Source organism: Takifugu flavidus, chromosome 18, assembly GCF_003711565.1.
Source record: "Takifugu flavidus isolate HTHZ2018 chromosome 18, ASM371156v2, whole genome shotgun sequence".
In the NCBI taxonomy this organism is placed as follows: Eukaryota; Metazoa; Chordata; class Actinopteri; order Tetraodontiformes; family Tetraodontidae; genus Takifugu; species Takifugu flavidus.
Genome location: NC_079537.1, coordinates 2,469,997 through 2,486,940, shown reverse-complemented (window position 1 = coordinate 2,486,940; position 16,944 = coordinate 2,469,997). Strand labels below are relative to the sequence as shown.

Sequence of the window (16,944 nt, the reverse complement as noted above, 5' to 3'; positions counted from 1 at the left end):
AAACACATTTTAGTCACAATTTTGTTATCTGTACGAGAATGTTACCTACAGATGTATTATATCGGCCACCTACATAACACGAAGCCATCATTGTCATTTTATATTTACTTTACACATGTTTAATTTCATTCCAACAACTTCATATAAATGATTTTAAAAATAGATTCTTGTTTTCATAACAGGCAGGGAAATACTCAATAATAAATGGGATTAGTATGTACGGCTTCTTGGTGGCGACTAAGCTAACCCATCAATAACATTTAAAATTGAGAAAGTTCGTATCGTTTCATTTGTGAGTATAATCAGACCAGTTACTCCTGGATAGTAACGAAAAAGTGATGATCAGAAAACAAACAAGAATAATCCCCACGTTGATAGATAATAATCATCGCAGAAAATGTAAAGACGGAAAAATATAGCCTTTTTCGTGGTCATTAAATCCGTATAACAGTAGTGTTAAACTTGCTCTAGTCTACTAATATGATGCCGAATAAAGACAAAAATATATCCGACTTCCATTAAGATATCTGTAAATACGTCCCCAAAATTTTAAGGGGAAAAACGCTTGAAACATAGCTGTACAAACTGTCGAACATCTCTTTAGTAAATAAGAAAAATCTATCAATGACCTTTTGGGATAATTAAGAAAAGAAAACGGCGTCCATCTTTGCCTTCTTTCCTTCCTTTACGGTTGTTATTTCCGGTGTTGCCTGATAGGCGACAATCTCCTCCGAATACAACAGTTTGGTCTTGCGTAACAAGGGATTGGCTCCCTTTGTCCATATGCCCCCGTGCAACCTTTTGCGCACAGATCATTGTTAAAAAGGAAAAAAACATCGTGTTTAAACTTTTTTAAGTATTGTTGGCGGTTTTCTAATCAGTGACGGTAAAACTACAAGTGTTTTGAACATCTTGTTTCTGTGGAAGGACTATGATATTTTGCGCAATGCTTAATTTATTTAATAGAACTATACTAAAAAGAACTGCTGACGAAAATAGAATGACACTTAGTATTATTAAACTTGGTAGTATTAAATTATATAGTAGTAGTAGTAGTAGTATTCAATTACTATATCTTATTGTCATTCATGTCAGCAACGACTCAGAACGAAATTACGTTGAATATCCTCAATAATACACGAAAATATAACACACCTTATCATCTTTGTGTAATTATTAGATTAAAATGCAGGATTTAAAAGTACGGTACAAAAAAACAAAAAAGTATAACTATCCATTACTCATAATTGCGCATGGAGCTTTTATTTTGAAGGAATGACAAAGGAAGACGGCCGTCCGTCTCATACATACTTCTTCCGCTTCCTTATTTGCCTTTTCATTTTACCTTGTGTTGCATTCTTAATTATTAAGTGTATGATTAAATCTCCCTTAAATGGCGTTGTCTCTGACAAAAAACAAGCGAAGGGAAAGTGACAAAGGAGAAAATGAAGAGAATGTTCCCGCAAAGAGGGAGAAAAGAGATGACATGCGGTACGTGGGTCGCTTCATTTTACTTTTAGATTCTTTTTTGCAGTATTGATATTAATATTACTGAAAAGTACACAACAGCATGGTACCACGAAGTACTTAAGCACACGTTAACTGTATTGTACTATACTATACCATACTATACTATAACGACAGTGAATGCTTGATTTTGTATGTATAAAATCCAAAAATGGACAATAAGGTCAGTGGTGTAGTTTTATTTAATCTTCTTTTCTTACCTTGTCGTTTTCAACCAGCTACATTTATAAAGGTTACACAGGATATAGGAAGTTATCTATCTGTCTGTCTGTCTGTCTGTCTGTCTGTCAAGAATGTATAAATAAACCTGTTAATAGTATACATTATACTGTATAAACTCACCGTTTCTAAAGTTTGACAGGATGGATGGTAAATATAAAAGCAATAACAAATAAATGTAATTAGTGAGTAACATCATTTTGACATCTTTACTAGTCATCATAAGCAGTTTTGCATATTTCATGTTTTGTTCTTATTGGGCTGCTACTCAGCCTTCATTCATGGCCAAGTTATTTTATTGTCAGTTCTCATGAAATAAAAGGTCTTTTTTCTGCTCTGTCACAGGTTGGGGTCTCACTTGGATCAGCCAGTGGATTCTAACAGTATCCACGAAGTAATAAAGTACATTCCTTCACCTCTACCAGGTTTTATTCCAAACTTTGACTCAATTATCATCTTGTTTGATTTTTGCAGTAACATGAAGTCATCTCATTGTCATAATTAATGCCAGTGTTCCTGTGCTCCTCAGGCAAGTATTATGATCCCGACACCACTGAACCAGTCATATTTGGTCTTCAAACTTTGGAGGAGTTGTTGTCATGGAACGAGGCAAACCCTTTCAATGTGGCAGCAGTCCCTTTGATGCCTCGTGAGCCTCCTCTGGACGGTTGTAAACATCGGACTTTGGTGTCTCATGACATGATGGGTGGCTACCTGGATGACAGGTATGGAACTCGGCGTAGGAGGACAAATCAAATGACCTTACTTTTTTTCTTTAACTTGACTTTAGCATCTGTGCTATAGTTTATAACCACAACTTATATACTGTAGTTTTTGTAAAATGCTTCTGATGACGTTGACAGTTTTGTTGAAAAACTATTATATGGTGTAATGTATTTTTTATTAAGCTCCCTATTGTTTTGTAAATTATTGTTGAATTCATAAGTAATTTATCATTTATTTAATTATCAGCAGTGTTCCATAATGTCATTGTTTTCTCCCGTTGTCAAGGTTTATTCAAGGCACCTATGCAGAGTCTCCATACGCCTTCTATCACTGGCAGTACATTGATATTTTTAACTACTTCACACACAACATGGTAACCATTCCTCCTGCCATGTGGACCAATGCTGCGCATAAGCACGGTGTTCTTGTTCTTGGTGAGCAAAGACTAGGATGTGTATTTACTCTATTTTATGATTTGTTTATGCAGCACCTTTTCAGAAATTATGGTTGTCTGTCCTGAAGTACACAGTCGTCTGCTCTTATTGGCCCCAGGTACTTTCATCACAGAGTGGGAGGATGGATCTGTGGCATGTGAGACATTTCTTAAAGATGAGGAATCATACCGGGCAGTTGCTGACAAACTAGTCCAGATCTGCTACTTTTATGGCTTTGATGGCTGGCTCATTAACATAGAGAACACTCTCAGTGTGAGTCCCATTTTACTGGCTGTCGCCATGGTAAAATACAAACACAGCATTTTTCCAGTCAGCGATCCCTGCTATCCCTCATGTTCAGTTCGAGACAAGTCTTTGCATGCATCTATTTTATGACATCATCACTCTGGCTTATCCATGTGTGCACCTTGTACTTCACATTTGCGTGTACGCTTTCAGGAGATCGCGGTGCAGAACACACCTTTGTTCCTGCGATATCTGACGGACCAGATGCACCAGAAAGTTTCTGGCAGCTTGGTCCTGTGGTATGACAGTGTCACGGAGAATGGACGGCTGCAGTGGCAGAATGAACTCAACCCGTCCAACAGGTAGAGAGGCTTCCCTTCATCAACCGTAGAATACAAACTTAAAATGGAAATAACCACTAAAGTGGTTTAACCAGTTTCAAAACAGTTGTTACGTTATAGAATAAATTAACAAAAAATAACCCCAAAATATTTAATAAACCCATGTGGGGCCTCTCTCAAAAAGCTTTTTATATCCCCTTATATCCCTCTTCACTCCCACTCCATAGCTCTGTACCGTTAGTTGGTAGTAGCACATGTACTGGGTCGTTTCGATCTATAAGGTAGTGTTTAATTCACATAGTTGTATGGTGGCTTGATTGTTTCTCTCACTGTAAGTCGCTTTGGACAAAAGCACCTGCTAAATGACTAAAATTTATTGTAAATCTTAATTTTGAACTTCTACCATGCAAGGACAGTCTTTGCAATGTAATATGCTTTCAGTTCAAGCAGAACCTCACATTTAATTATTTATTCAGCATTAACAGAAATGATTTACTGTTACAGTCTTGTCACATTTTGTTCTGTGTTTATGAGTTTTTAAAAAGCATAATGACATCATTAAAATGGTTTACGATGGTTACTGATGCCTTTCTGGAATTAGTTAACTTAAATATCACTTTATCTGCAGGGTGTTTTTCAGTGCTTGTGATGGTTTCTTCACTAATTACAACTGGACAGAGCAGAGTTTGGAGTCAATGAGGGATTACAGTGAGGTTCAAGATCGCCAGGCTGATATCTACGTTGGGGTAGATGTGTTTGCTCGAGGGAAAGTGGTGGGCGGAATGTTTGACACAAAAAAGGTACTTGATATGCAGCAGCTGTACCTGTTTAAACAACATGAAGGATTAAGCGTGTGCTTCTCCACACAGGCGCTGGAGGTCATTCGGAAGTACAACTTCTCTGCCGCCCTGTTTGCTCCAGGCTGGGTGTATGAGGCTCTTGACAGGGCTGAATTTCGCAAAAATCAGGACAAGTGAGGTCAACAGTGAAATATTAATTTAGAAGGCTGAAGAAGTAAATATCACTGGCTGATGTTTTTAACAAGCTTTGTCCTCTCTGCAGGTTCTGGGCTCTTCTGTCAGGTTACCTCGACGTCCATCAGCTGTCCTCTCCGCTTCCCTTTGTCTCCTCCTTCTGTCAGGGCTTTGGCAGTTCTTTCTATTGCAGAGGACAGGTACTGAAGGAGCTTCTACACCTGCATGCACATAACTTAAACTTAGATTTTACTTTCATAAATGTATATTAATTTAACGGTGTTTTGTGTATTCTAAAAAAATGCATAATTGTAAGTGTCAAAAATCTTTTTAAATTTTCAGTTACAGTTAACTTATTTTTAAAATAATAGCAACTTTAATGCAAATGCATTTTTTAAAATCCAAAATATACAGTGATGCAGAACAATAGAAAAGAGTTTAATTTCTGTTTAAAATTAAAAAAGGAATTTGCAGTGCAGTGATACAGAAGGAAGCACATTCTGTCATTGTACCTATTCTAAATAACATTACAATGTCCCAAAAAACACAAGGAAACTTTAAATCTCCTGATACATAAAACAATAAAATAATGAGTTGTCCCCAGTAAAAATGTTTGAACACACCACTGTGTCGATTTAAAATTTATGGTTTAATTTTCAAGCTCCTTGTGCCAGATTAGCCCTGCCCAACACAGATGTGTACACAATTCACTTTAAACCAAGAAAAAACAAAACATAATCCTAACAATGTTTGAGCATCACATTTATATTTAGTTTATCTTCTCAGTCAATCACAAAGACTGAAATATAATTATAACTTGGCATGATTTTATTTACAAAAATGTAAATTACCAGCTGCATTTTTGGTCTAATTTTGATGCTCTTCATTCATTACAATTAGTTTTAGTGAGGTACTTAAAAGCCACCAGTGTAATATAACTTCATTTCAAGATTCTGAATATTGAACCAGTTTTGGAATCAACTCATAAGAAGGATCCTTGCTGGGCAGCTTTGTCAGATCAGACCATGGAAAGTTGAATAGACAAATGTGAAAAGGGATTTGACAGGTAAAGGTTAGAAGTAACCGTCCGAGGCATTTTTTATTTTTATCATCGATACGCCTCGCTTTTACAGCGGACATAATAAACCTTATAAAATGTTATCTCAAGTATTTGCCTGATTTGTTTTGTGTGCGTGCAGCGTGAGGACAAAAGGAGCTGGTTTAACCTGACTGCACAGGAGATTCAGCCTTTGTACTACTACGAGCAGCAGGACGGTCAGGGCTGGTTGAGGAGCCGCGGCTGCCCAGAGGACGCTTGGAATGGTGGCTCCTCACTCATGCTGGACGGACTCATCCCCGCTGTATGCGCCTCTCCCGTCTGTGCCAAGTGTGTGTCTGCCCACTCTCTTCCTCCTTCGCCAACAGTTACTTCCTTAAACACACAAGTCCTCTGCCTCCTAGGATCTTCTCCCTCAATGTCGCGCTGCTTTCTAAGACTCTGGTGAGGCTCATCTACAAAGCTTCTGATGGGATCACAGTCTCTGTGGAGCTGAAGACGGCACCGGCTGGTCTTTGCCAACGCGCAGACAACCATGCTGGTAAATGTAAGATATAATGCAAAGTAAAGTGCTTTACATCGAAGTAAAATCTGCTACTGCAGCCTCCACATGTCTGCAGTTAAACACTATCCCTGAGTTAATTTTAAGAACTATTTTGTTAATCAGTGGCGAAAGTTAACATGTAATGTTAACCGTTTAACATGCCGCTGCAGCAGTTACTGTTTTACCAACAAATGTATAACGACCCATCCCTCCTGTGACCCCACACACTGTGTGTTTATGGTTTCACCTGGAGATTTACGATGGCAGAATATTCGATTGCTTGAGTGTAACTGGATTTCTGGCTCATCCATTATCAAATGATTTTATCATCATAAGGATTTATAACTTTATGTCCAGGGTTCTGTGTCACACGCAGTCTGTCCTTGTTCCTGCAGGGACCAGCGTGTCTCCTGCCACACTGGAGGATGGGCATCCATTAGCAAATCAGCTCGCTCAGCTGTGTGGGCACTTTAAACCAGCTGGTTGGACTGTCAGGTACTCCTTAGTTGCAGCTATTTTAATTCAACTATATTTCTGTTTTATCTGTTGAAATCAAAATGCTAGAATTGTATTTATTTTTTAAATCTCTAGGGATGTTTTAATGTCGCTGTGTGCAGGTATGCACAGCTGGAGCTCCAGGAGTGTTCTGTACTTACAGAACTTTGTATAAACATCCAGCGGAAGGGGGAGGCTGCGGACACCCCTTTTATCTGCAGGGTCGGAGAGATCATGGTGAGATTATAGTACAATTTTGTCAATATCCTCACACAAACATTTCATTTGTGTTTTCTTTGTTAATGCACTTGTCTATTAAATCTAAAGAAAATGTTTTGTGGAAATTGTTACTTCTATTATTAGTAAAGCCTCCCTTTTAAAACGTTTTTCATCGCCATCTCTTCCAGCTTTTAGATGTAGCCAGTCTACAAATACCTACAGAGCAAGTTCAGGACTTGCGCATCTATGACGTGGTGTGGCTGCGTGGTGCCGGTCCTTCTATGGAGCCCGTGTCCTCGTGCCTGCACCTTAATGCCACTCTCCAATGGAAATACCCAACAAAACTCATTCGCCATTTCAAGGTGTACTGGCGTAGACTGAGAGGACCTGATCCCAGAATCCCACCGGGTCAGCTGGTCCTGGTGGGTCGTGCGTATTCTAATCTCTATCGAGTGACAGAGCTGGTCGTGCCAGAACCACCTAGCCTGATAGAGCTGGTCATTGAGCCAGTGATCAGGAAGGGATTCCTTGTTCCAGAGAGCCAATGGGGAAGGAGGAGCCTCAGCTATACTGAGGACACGACACAGTGACAGAGCCTCTTATTTGGAAGGCTTTCGAATTATGTCACTAGCATCGCCATGATGGAATATAATAATATATTAGCAAACATTTAGGAGGGCTTTAAAGGCCTCCATGTGACTGCAATGGAAATACCCAACCCTTTCATTTAAGGTCAAATCACAGCCATAATGTACACATACATGAAAGAGCTTGGAAAGCCATGTCTGTAACTGCAAACACACTAGGCTGCTAAATCTAAAACACCATTAACCTTTAATTTAATTAAATGTTTCCCCCAATTCATATTATAGTGGTATAGGTCAAATTACGTTTGCATTTTGCTATTAAATACTCGAATTGATTGACGTGTAGATCCTGGATCTTATACTGCATCTCAGCACCACAACATTTACAAAAGAAAAAAAAGTTTTATTCCTGTTAATTTTGCTGTGAACAGATATGTTTTGGTGTGGAGGATAATAAAAAGTGAAGATCGTGATTGTCAGAGCCGTTCCAGTTGATGGATTAAAGCTGCTGAGTGATCATCTTCAGCATCTGCAGGGCCATTGGTCCTTGATCAGAGGGGATCTGTGACAAGAGGAAAACGTTGTTTTAATGGTAATTCAAAGTACTTTTGACTATTTTGAGCATGAGGGTTCACAAATGTATCATGTTGATAAAGATGCTGCACAGCTGCCAACTGGTGTTAGATGCATACGTCCATCTTATTCACACCCTCCATCTGCTGCAGTGGGTGTCACATCTTATAATTCGCCGTTTCACCCCATACAGGTTTATTAAATAATGTATTTAAGTCGAGGATTTTACCGATAGCGTCAGCTTTTCTAAACATGATTGAGAATGAATGGTGTTGTAGAATTAATTACAAATGGAACAAACTTATGTTTGTTTATGTTTCTGCTGATGGAGGTTGATGATGATTTTGAAAATGTATAGATCTATATGCTCAAAATCCATGCTGCACATCTGCTTGATGGCAACTCACAAGGCTGATGGATAAAAATTGTGAACACACTGTGAAATTGGAATATTTTTCAGAGGAAAAGTCAGTTGCACCGCCTCAACCACAAAAGGGTGTCAACAGCTCAAGTATGTTTACGGTAGTCTGGTTACTTTAATTGGTGTGGTCGACCGCGATTATGCATGAATGGTGTCGCCATTTGTCGATGTTGTGGTTCTGATGTGTGATTGTAGTTTAGTTATTACTCAGAATCACAGTCCTTCACTGCAATTTCCAGCCTTTAGGATTTGTGAGTTACAGATTCCAACTACAGTTTAACAGTGGAGCACGTGAAATGATGCCAGTATTTTACCATGTGACCAGCTTTGAGGATCCAGTAGAAGGCAAAGTTCCTGTAGGTCTTGTAAAAAGCCCCGGTAACGCCTGGGCTGGATGGGTCATACAGGGCGGTCCACTTCATCTTACTGAAACCAGGGAGCCCCTCCCATTTTAGCCTTTTAACCCACAGCTCCTGACCTGCAGAGATTCAGACTGGTAAGCGTAGGTGTAGAAGGCCACGCTCACTAACGATGCTGCTGCTCATGTGGACAGCTGTACACACCCATGGTGTCAACGATCAGGTCCAGCTGCCCATTGTAGACGGTGACGTTGACTCCTGCGCTCAGCAGCTGGTCGACCACATCCACCACGGGTTTCATGAAGTCTCCGGCCATGTTGCTGAACACTTCCTCTGCCTGGCCTGGTTGCACAGAAAAACAAGACAACACAAATATGTGTTTGTTTGTTTCCATAATTGCTAATATTCTTCCAGGACTGCATGTCAAAACCACAGTACCTCCCCAGGTGACATTCTTGGGGATGATACCCAGTTTCTCTCTGATCGGACCGTTCATCAGCTGACTCAGCGACTGCCTGTGGAGAGGTTTGACATGACGATGTATCTGCAGTGCTGCAGGGGGGAGGGGGGCAACGCAAAACACCACGTTAATGACATGTCTCCAGATCCAGCAAGCTCGAGTTTGGTGAGCTCCTCATTGACAATTGGGATCATTCCGTCTGTGTCTTACCAATGAAATTCTCTGTCGAATTACTGAGCTTTTCACTGACTTTCATATCTGGATCCTGAGTGAGGATGTTGTAGAAATTGACTCCATTGGTGTTCTGCCATGAAAAACACAACAGGAATTCTTGTAACTGCTTTCAACTGAATCTTACAGACTATAAAATTTTGCGTTTTTTTTATTTATTCAAACATGAGTGTGTCCTTTTTTCGTGGTGTAACATATTTTAATGTGACCCCCCCCCGTGTTGTACTGACCTGCTCCACTACTGTCTCAGCCACAGACCAGAGCTCTGTGGCCTTCTCAAACTGCTGCTGCTCCACTGCCCTCTCTACGTCCTTTGCTGCATTGCTGACATCTGCCAGGCCAACATCATCCAACAAGGACTGCAAGGACAAGGGTTTTCATTAAAGATGTCCTCACTTATGAAAAGCTTTGCGTTTGCTACTTACGGTGAAGTAGAGGTATGGTCCCCACGTCAGGACAGAGTCTGTGATGAAGCATAGGTCAGTTTATTTCAGTCAGGGATTGACAGATGAAATCCTGCTTTAGCTTTAGGGGTTGAAGAACATAGTCATGTTTTATAACTGAACAGCCATAGCAGCAAGCTAAGATTGGCGTCTAACCGCCTCATATCTGATAGAATAGTGAGAATGAAAATGAAGATTGGTATCAGAAAGGCATTTTAATACACTGAACTGAAACACTGAAGGTTAAGTTACAACACGAGTTAGTTCTAGCTCATCTAGTGGTTGGTTCAGATCTCCAGTGTCTTTACATGTTATATAAAAGGTTCCAAAATCTAAGTAACACATTCCTACTCCGGCTGCACAAACATGGAAAGAACCAAAGAGTGGCCCATACCCAGCGGAGAAATCCAAGAATCGCCGAGGGCTACACCAGCAAAATTGCATTTCACCGTCTCTTGTGCTATGGCCTAAAAAAAGACAGGTTGGCAAAATAGCCTGTAATTTATGAAGCAATATTCAGCTCTATAAACTTCTGTAAATTTAACCTCATCTCACCTTGGTGAGCTCCAGGGAGATCATAGCTGCCATCTTGCCTCCATATGACTCAGAAAAGATGTAAAAGGGGATGTTCTGCAAAGATGCAATTCCATTAGCATTGGTATAACTACAGCCTTTCTAGAATAGCTTAATGCAATCACTGTAGTGTACATTAATTATCCATTTTCTTTAATCAGACTATCAAAAACATCCAAATACTTAAAATCTAAGAAGAGCCCATTATTTAAAGTCATTAATATGCTTTAGTGCACATCTGGCATACCTGGAACTCAGACTTCTCAGTAAAGAATTGCTTGAGCAGCACGAGCATGTCTGAGGCCACCATGGCCACGTTGGTAGCATAACCATCGGGCGTCTCTGTGTAGCTAAAGCCAGTTCCCACGGGGTTGTCCACAAATAAAACACTGGCAGCCTGAACCTGAAAGAGCAAACCAAACACATCCATCACAAATCAGCACAGAAGTCACAACAGTTTAAAGAGCAGAACACTCTATTAGTACAATTTCAATTGCAGAAGTCTAAATGAGTGACTTGTCTGACATCATACCCAGCTTGTCTTTCTGGTCTTTAAGTCTGTGTCCAAAGGCCCAATTTCTGCAAAATTTCCAAACCCACTTCCAGATCCTCCTGGTCCACCCTAAAGACCAAAAAAATGGACAAACATCATCCAACGTTATCCCCATTCAGTCCTGAGAAAGTAGAGCTACCGAATTTTGGTGAGAAACCTGGAGTCAAATATGCCATTGCAAATGGTGGCCTACCTGCAGCCACATAACCAGGGGCAGATCCTTGAACTCTGCAGACGGACTGTCAGCATAATACAGCCACCAGAACATGTGGGCCCCATCTCTCACTTTCACATAGTTCCAGGACTCTTTACCAGCCACAGGACAGGGGAGTCCTGCAAGGGATCCAAACAGCTGCTTAAACCTGTGGTCACCAAACTACGGCCTGTGGGCCAGATACAGCCCGCTTTCACATTTGGCCCGGCCCCCTGAACAATACCAGAGACGCATTTTGATTTACTTTTTTCTTCATATATGTGTATTTTTATTTGACATTGTTAAACTATTCACTGATGGAGAGTTTGTCAAGAAATGTATGAATTCTATCGCGGAGGAGGTGAGTCCCCGGAAGAAAGATGTCTTTAATGCCATGAGTCTGTTGGCAAGTACAATCCCCAGACACGCTGGAGAAAAGCAGAAAACGAAAGAATTTGACTTTTTTCATTATCACTGGAGGAGAGCACAGACGTGCAGTACACAGCACAGTAGAAATAGTGTTATTTATTTCCTGACTTTTATCTGTTAAGAATCCAGAGAGGGTTATTTGGTAATTATTTATTTCATCAATAGTGTTATTTATTTCCTGGCTTTTTTTCCCTTGAAGAACCTGAAAGGGTTATTTGGTTATGTGTGGCTTTCTGGAAAACAATACATTTCTACATTTAGGTACCCCAGCGATCGTCACACTTTCACACTTTTTCACAAGTTATGTGGCCTCACAGGAAAAAGTCAGTCACTCACTTTCAAACACGTTAAATGCATGGTTTATTCATTTTAAATCTTTATTTTAAAAAAAAACAACAACAAACGAACAAACATTTAAACTATTTGTGAAAACGAAACAAACTAAATCACGATTTGCCACTAGACAATAAGTTTTCTGAAACTTTCGTTTTAAAGTCACCTTCTTCCACACGTGAAGCAGCGTTCGCTTCGTCGGATTTGATATTATAACTGTACAGCTCCCCACAGACTCAATATAACTAGAAATAAATGTAAAGGCATACCTATAGTCAGGATAATGGCGAGTAAAGTCAAACTGGCAGTAGCACCCATCAGAGCCATTGAAGCAGAGATGTTGCAGTCCCAACAGTCACATGACCGCCCCAGTCAGCTGACGCACTTCCTACTCACACTTCCTCGTTTTAAAGGGCTCAGTCTATTTTTTCTTTGATTTTCTCGTTTTTGACCAAAAAGTTCAATGAAATTTATGAAATTACTTTTGATGGAATTTGGATAGTTGAAATGAAAGAGTAAAAGGAGTTTTACATAATTTGATTGTTCGATGGATCTCTTAGCACAAACATCACTGGTGTTTTAAGAAACAGTTTTCTGTTACTAGACAATGAGCTAATTTTGTGTCACCGTATATTCATGACAATGTAAAAGCATGTTATAAAGGTAGAATATAACTACTGAAATTGAATAATTGAGAAGATTAAATGTCTTGGAAACCCTCTTAATAGTCCTCTATGCAAGTAGTTATGCCTCCATGCCACGAGGGGGCTCTATTCTTTATACAATGTATTGTAGAACGTCACAAGTAAGTACATCCGAGTCCTTAGGTTAATCCTTCAACAAAAGAGCATAATTAATATAGTTTTTATTGAGAAAAACACTGTTTCTGTAGTATGATGTGTTGTCTTAGTATTTATTAGAGTATCAAATCACTAAAAAAAACTCGTTAATTTATGCTTTGCATTCCATTTCCGTGTAAAAAATGACATAGAACATAACCCCTATTTTAAAATAAGTTTCTTTAATGTAAGGATGTCATACACTCTATAACATCAAACCGAGTAATGATACTTGAAAATAGGTTAATTACCCGCGTTTTGTTTTATTTTATTTTTTGGCGATAGTCCTTATTAAAACTTCCACCGGAAATAGTATTGCTTCTGACAGGAAGTTTGCAAGTCCCGCTGGTGACGATGGCTGCTCCCAGTAACAACTTTATCCGCGTGCGTTTGGAGTTTGACTACCCTCCGCCGGCGCTGGTCGACTGTCGCATGTGCTGGTTGCTTGTGGACCTGAACACGTGTCGTGTGGTGGCGGATCTGGAGAGCATCATCAGAGAGAAGTTTGAATTCAGCCGCAGGAGCATCCTCAACCTGTTCATAGAGAGCTGCTACTTGCCGCACACGGAGAGCATCTATGTGGTGCGGGACAACGACAGCGTCAGGTGGGTGTAACGTCTGTCCCCAGTTCATGTTTGCATCACCTCAATTATTTTAAGTTGCTGACTGTAGTTTGGTGAAAATTCTTCACTTGAGGGCTACTTTCTTCCCCTTCCAGTCTGATTAGGGTGGCAGTGGCAACTTGGGGGAAACGAAACAGTACAGTATATGCTAACAGGCAACACCTTTAAAAAGTAATAGATTAAATGTAACAACATGCGTTTGTTCAGTATTTTGAGTTACTCTGTAGCTTAAATGATGCAGTTGACACAGTAGAAAAATGTGTGATATTAACAGAGAACTAACTACATTTGATTTTGAAAATTCAGTCATTAAAGGTTTGTGATGGAAGTTTTTCTGCAGCCAAATTCAGAAGGTGGATGAAAACATACACTGGTGGAAGCTCACAGTATGATGACTAGTTACTATCAGCTTTTACTGTCATGGAAGTTGTAGTTTAAAGTTAGTTGAATGCAAGCAGTGGGCCAAGTATACTTTTGAAGTAATAATTTTTTTTCTTTTGAAATTTTCAGGGTCAAACTAGAATATCTGGATCTGGTGAATGGAGACAGCAGAGTTCCAGAAAAAGCAAATGAAAGCACAAGAAAGAGACGGAGACATGCAGAGGAACATCAGAAAGAGGAAAATAAAGCTGGTGTAGACCGGAAGAAGAAAAGGAGAGTTGAAAAGCAAGATGTGAAGCAGGCATCAGTTCATGAAAAGGAAAAGAAGTTACAGGGAAAGTGCAAAGAGAAGAAGAAGAAGAAAAAGAGTGAGAAAAAGGTTAAATCTGCTGCATCTACCAAGAACTCTCCAGTCAAAGTAGATCAGCCCCTTAAACCAAAGAAGCCCCCTGTGGCTCAGCGGGTCTCCAGCAGCAGCAGCAGCAGTGAAGAGCAGGAAGCTCCTCAGAAACCAGCTCCCAATTCCCCCTTCTCTGCCCCCACTTCCTCCTGCAAACAGAGCCAACCAAAACAGCGTCTTCCTTCATCTTCCTCTTCAGAATCCTCCTCCGATGAAGCCAACACTAATAAATCTGCATCCCAGCCCACACCCCAACATACCCACACCCCAACAAACGATGCCTTAACATCTCAGCTGACTCCTCCTGTCAAGCCACTCAGCAACTGTGCGCAGAACCAGACTTCAAGCACGTTGGAGCAGCCATCAAAATCTTCTGTCTCTGGTAGCGAAGAGGAGATCGAGTTTGTGATTCGCAAGCCGGTGCAGCCTCCTGGTTTTGGTATGGGTGGTCCATCCTACCTGGGAGGATTCGGCAGGCGGGGGAAAAACGGGCGTGATGGCTCTGCACAGAGGGGCAGGGGCGGAAATAGAGGGGGATTCAGAGGGCAGACGGGCAGCTTTGAACGTGACAATAATGGAGTCGACCACCCATCCTACCAGACTGACTCACTCAGCAACGCATCAGTGGTTCTTCAGGTTTGTCATCAGGCTGTTTATCATTATTAGTAACTGCTGGAACCCAAAAGAATATGGCTGCTTTTTGTGTGTTTCTGTATATAGAACAAAACAGAAAATACTCCGAAGGACTATGGCTCCATGCCTCTGCTGGCTGCTCCTCCACAGGTTGGACAGAGGATTGCCTTCAAGGTAACACATGTCCAATGTTATTAGCTACAGCGTATGGGATGGTTTTCTGGACTGTCGCATTGATTGAATAGATCAGGAACTACGCTGTCGCCTGATTAAACTGTAAATTAGTTAAAAACTTATTCGATTGCCCTTAAGTGTTTGAAAAACAATCTCTTGGTGGAGAGGAATAAAGGTCAGTTATGAGTTGACCCTGCACTAACTGCTTTCCTTCTGTGTGTTCAAAGCTGCTGGAGTTAACTGAGAACTATACACCAGAGGTTTCAGACTACAAGGTGAATCCTTTGATTTCTGCTCCAGTGACCTTAAATATCACCTGACTTTATACCAGAATAACCACTGACCAGCCAATGTACCTTTTTTAGGAGGGAAAGATGATCAGCTTTGACCACACCACCACACAGATTGAGCTGGAACTACAAGCAGTCTCTCAAGGTAAAGGTTGTTTTAATTCTCCTGCTTTTTTGTCATCGTGAACATAAATGACAGTTTAAAAAGGTATTTTTAGCAATTTTATGTTATTTTGTCACAATTCCAAACTTGCTGCTTTCACCTCAGTACCTGTGGAACCTGGCAAGTTTGACTTGGTCTACCAAAACCCAGATGGCACAGAGAGAGTGGAATATGCAGTGTCCAGAGATGCTCGGGTAAACATTTGTCAATACCCACTACAGAATAATCTCTTAAACCTGAGTAAAATTGCTCTTGAAGACATCTAGATCCTGAAACTAGGAATAGGGATTCTAAGGTTGCTGTGACTCCTCATTTGCTTTAGAACTGAGTCATCATTGAAGAAAGTAGCCATTGGGAATGTTTGCTCCATCTGCCCTTCTTTGTGTGTCTGTTGGTGTATTCTTGCTTGCTGTGGTTACAACTTCAGTAGTTAGTTAGTAGTCTCCAATCAAGGCCGCAGGTTTCACACGGAGATGTGACTCCAACCCCAGGCTATTTTTGCCAGTTATGCTGAAGTGTTAGAAAAACATTTGATATTTTATTTTAGATTCCTATTGTTTGTGATATATCATAAGAAAATGACTCCAGATAAATCAGAGGATTTTGTGAGGCCAAAGTGACCAGACCTGTAGCCAGATGGAAGGGCATACATCACATATTCAGGGGTACCACAAAGAGGTCTCTGCATTTTTGCATTCTTACCACTTGTAGGAAGTGATATAAGATGACCTAACAGTAAATGATGGTTTGTGTTACGTGTATTAGAAGCTCTTACCTTTTATTTGTGGTCATCTTGACTTCTCTGTGTACTATAATTACTACTGGTGGCAAGTGCTGGTTTTTGTATTATGTTTGTGGTTTTTTAGGCCACTGTTAGGATAATTTTTGCATATTTAATATTAGTTTTAATCCCATCATCACTATTTCTCTGTTCTTCTTACAGGTAGTGGAACGTTGGGATTGCCTGCTGGAGCCCAGGTTGATCATTTAAACCTTTCCAAAGGATGACTCTGAACCCAGTCTGGCAGACAGATCTGCATTGTTTCCTTCATCAGTGGACTCTAGAGAGTCCCTGTTTTCCACGTGACTGTTGGGGGACATGTCTACAATTGATTATATTGTTTTCTCTGCTTCTCCAATCATCATCACAACAGAACGTGGATACCAGTATTGTAATTGTACAGTTACATTCATATTGAAATGTGAAACCCTGTTTTAACATCAATGAGTTTTTCCAGGAAAGGAACATAATTTTATGTTTGTACATTCGTGTTATTGAAGGTTAAATATTTTTTTTAAATAAAACTCTGCATCGAATTTTAGGATATGTGCATAATGTGACACTGAATTCAGACTTGTATGGATATTGTGCCCTTGTTTTGATATTAAAATCTGACATGGAAATAATGCCAAAGGAACTTTTCTATATACGAAGCAACATCTGTTGTGTGGTTTTTAAAGATGTTGACATGAATCGATGAAATAATCGCCCCAAATCAATCCC

General features: G+C 40.2%; 3 protein-coding genes across 10 annotated transcripts; 2 read left to right on the top strand and 1 right to left on the bottom strand.

The window, feature by feature from the left end:
- The first annotated feature begins 1,168 nt into the window (after positions 1–1,168).
- On the top strand, positions 1,169–7,842 carry engase (endo-beta-N-acetylglucosaminidase). Of its 8 annotated transcripts, none has more exons than XM_057015699.1 (14): positions 1,244–1,491; positions 2,092–2,171; positions 2,276–2,471; positions 2,758–2,906; positions 3,025–3,179; positions 3,366–3,514; positions 4,122–4,293; positions 4,363–4,466; positions 4,556–4,667; positions 5,667–5,854; positions 5,929–6,071; positions 6,464–6,563; positions 6,686–6,800; positions 6,971–7,842. In XM_057015699.1, the coding sequence occupies exons 1-14, from the start codon at positions 1,394–1,396 to the stop codon at positions 7,370–7,372; spliced, it is 2,163 nt and encodes a 720-aa protein (XP_056871679.1). In that variant the 5' UTR covers positions 1,244–1,393; the 3' UTR covers positions 7,373–7,842. The 8 variants fall into 8 exon arrangements, 6 of the variants coding, with proteins under 6 accessions (XP_056871677.1, XP_056871680.1, XP_056871676.1 ...); XM_057015701.1 differs by having other exon boundaries at positions 1,410–1,491; positions 2,092–2,148; XR_008947196.1 differs by having other exon boundaries at positions 1,169–1,491; positions 4,122–4,466; positions 5,929–6,065; positions 6,660–6,800; positions 6,971–7,252.
- On the bottom strand, positions 7,752–12,365 carry scpep1 (serine carboxypeptidase 1). Its single transcript, XM_057015712.1, has 13 exons — positions 12,207–12,365; positions 11,176–11,315; positions 10,962–11,051; positions 10,677–10,832; positions 10,412–10,486; positions 10,251–10,323; positions 9,839–9,876; positions 9,644–9,772; positions 9,393–9,486; positions 9,161–9,274; positions 8,927–9,064; positions 8,678–8,841; positions 7,752–7,931 (listed from the first exon to the last, which is right to left on the bottom strand). The coding sequence occupies exons 1-13, from the start codon at positions 12,262–12,264 to the stop codon at positions 7,869–7,871; spliced, it is 1,332 nt and encodes a 443-aa protein (XP_056871692.1). The 5' UTR covers positions 12,265–12,365; the 3' UTR covers positions 7,752–7,868.
- Positions 12,366–13,019: 654 nt separating this feature from the next.
- On the top strand, positions 13,020–16,854 carry coil (coilin p80). The gene is made up of 7 exons (XM_057015705.1): positions 13,020–13,381; positions 13,910–14,816; positions 14,901–14,987; positions 15,215–15,262; positions 15,353–15,422; positions 15,546–15,634; positions 16,384–16,854. The coding sequence occupies exons 1-7, from the start codon at positions 13,131–13,133 to the stop codon at positions 16,429–16,431; spliced, it is 1,500 nt and encodes a 499-aa protein (XP_056871685.1). The 5' UTR covers positions 13,020–13,130; the 3' UTR covers positions 16,432–16,854.
- The last annotated feature ends 90 nt before the right edge of the window (positions 16,855–16,944 follow it).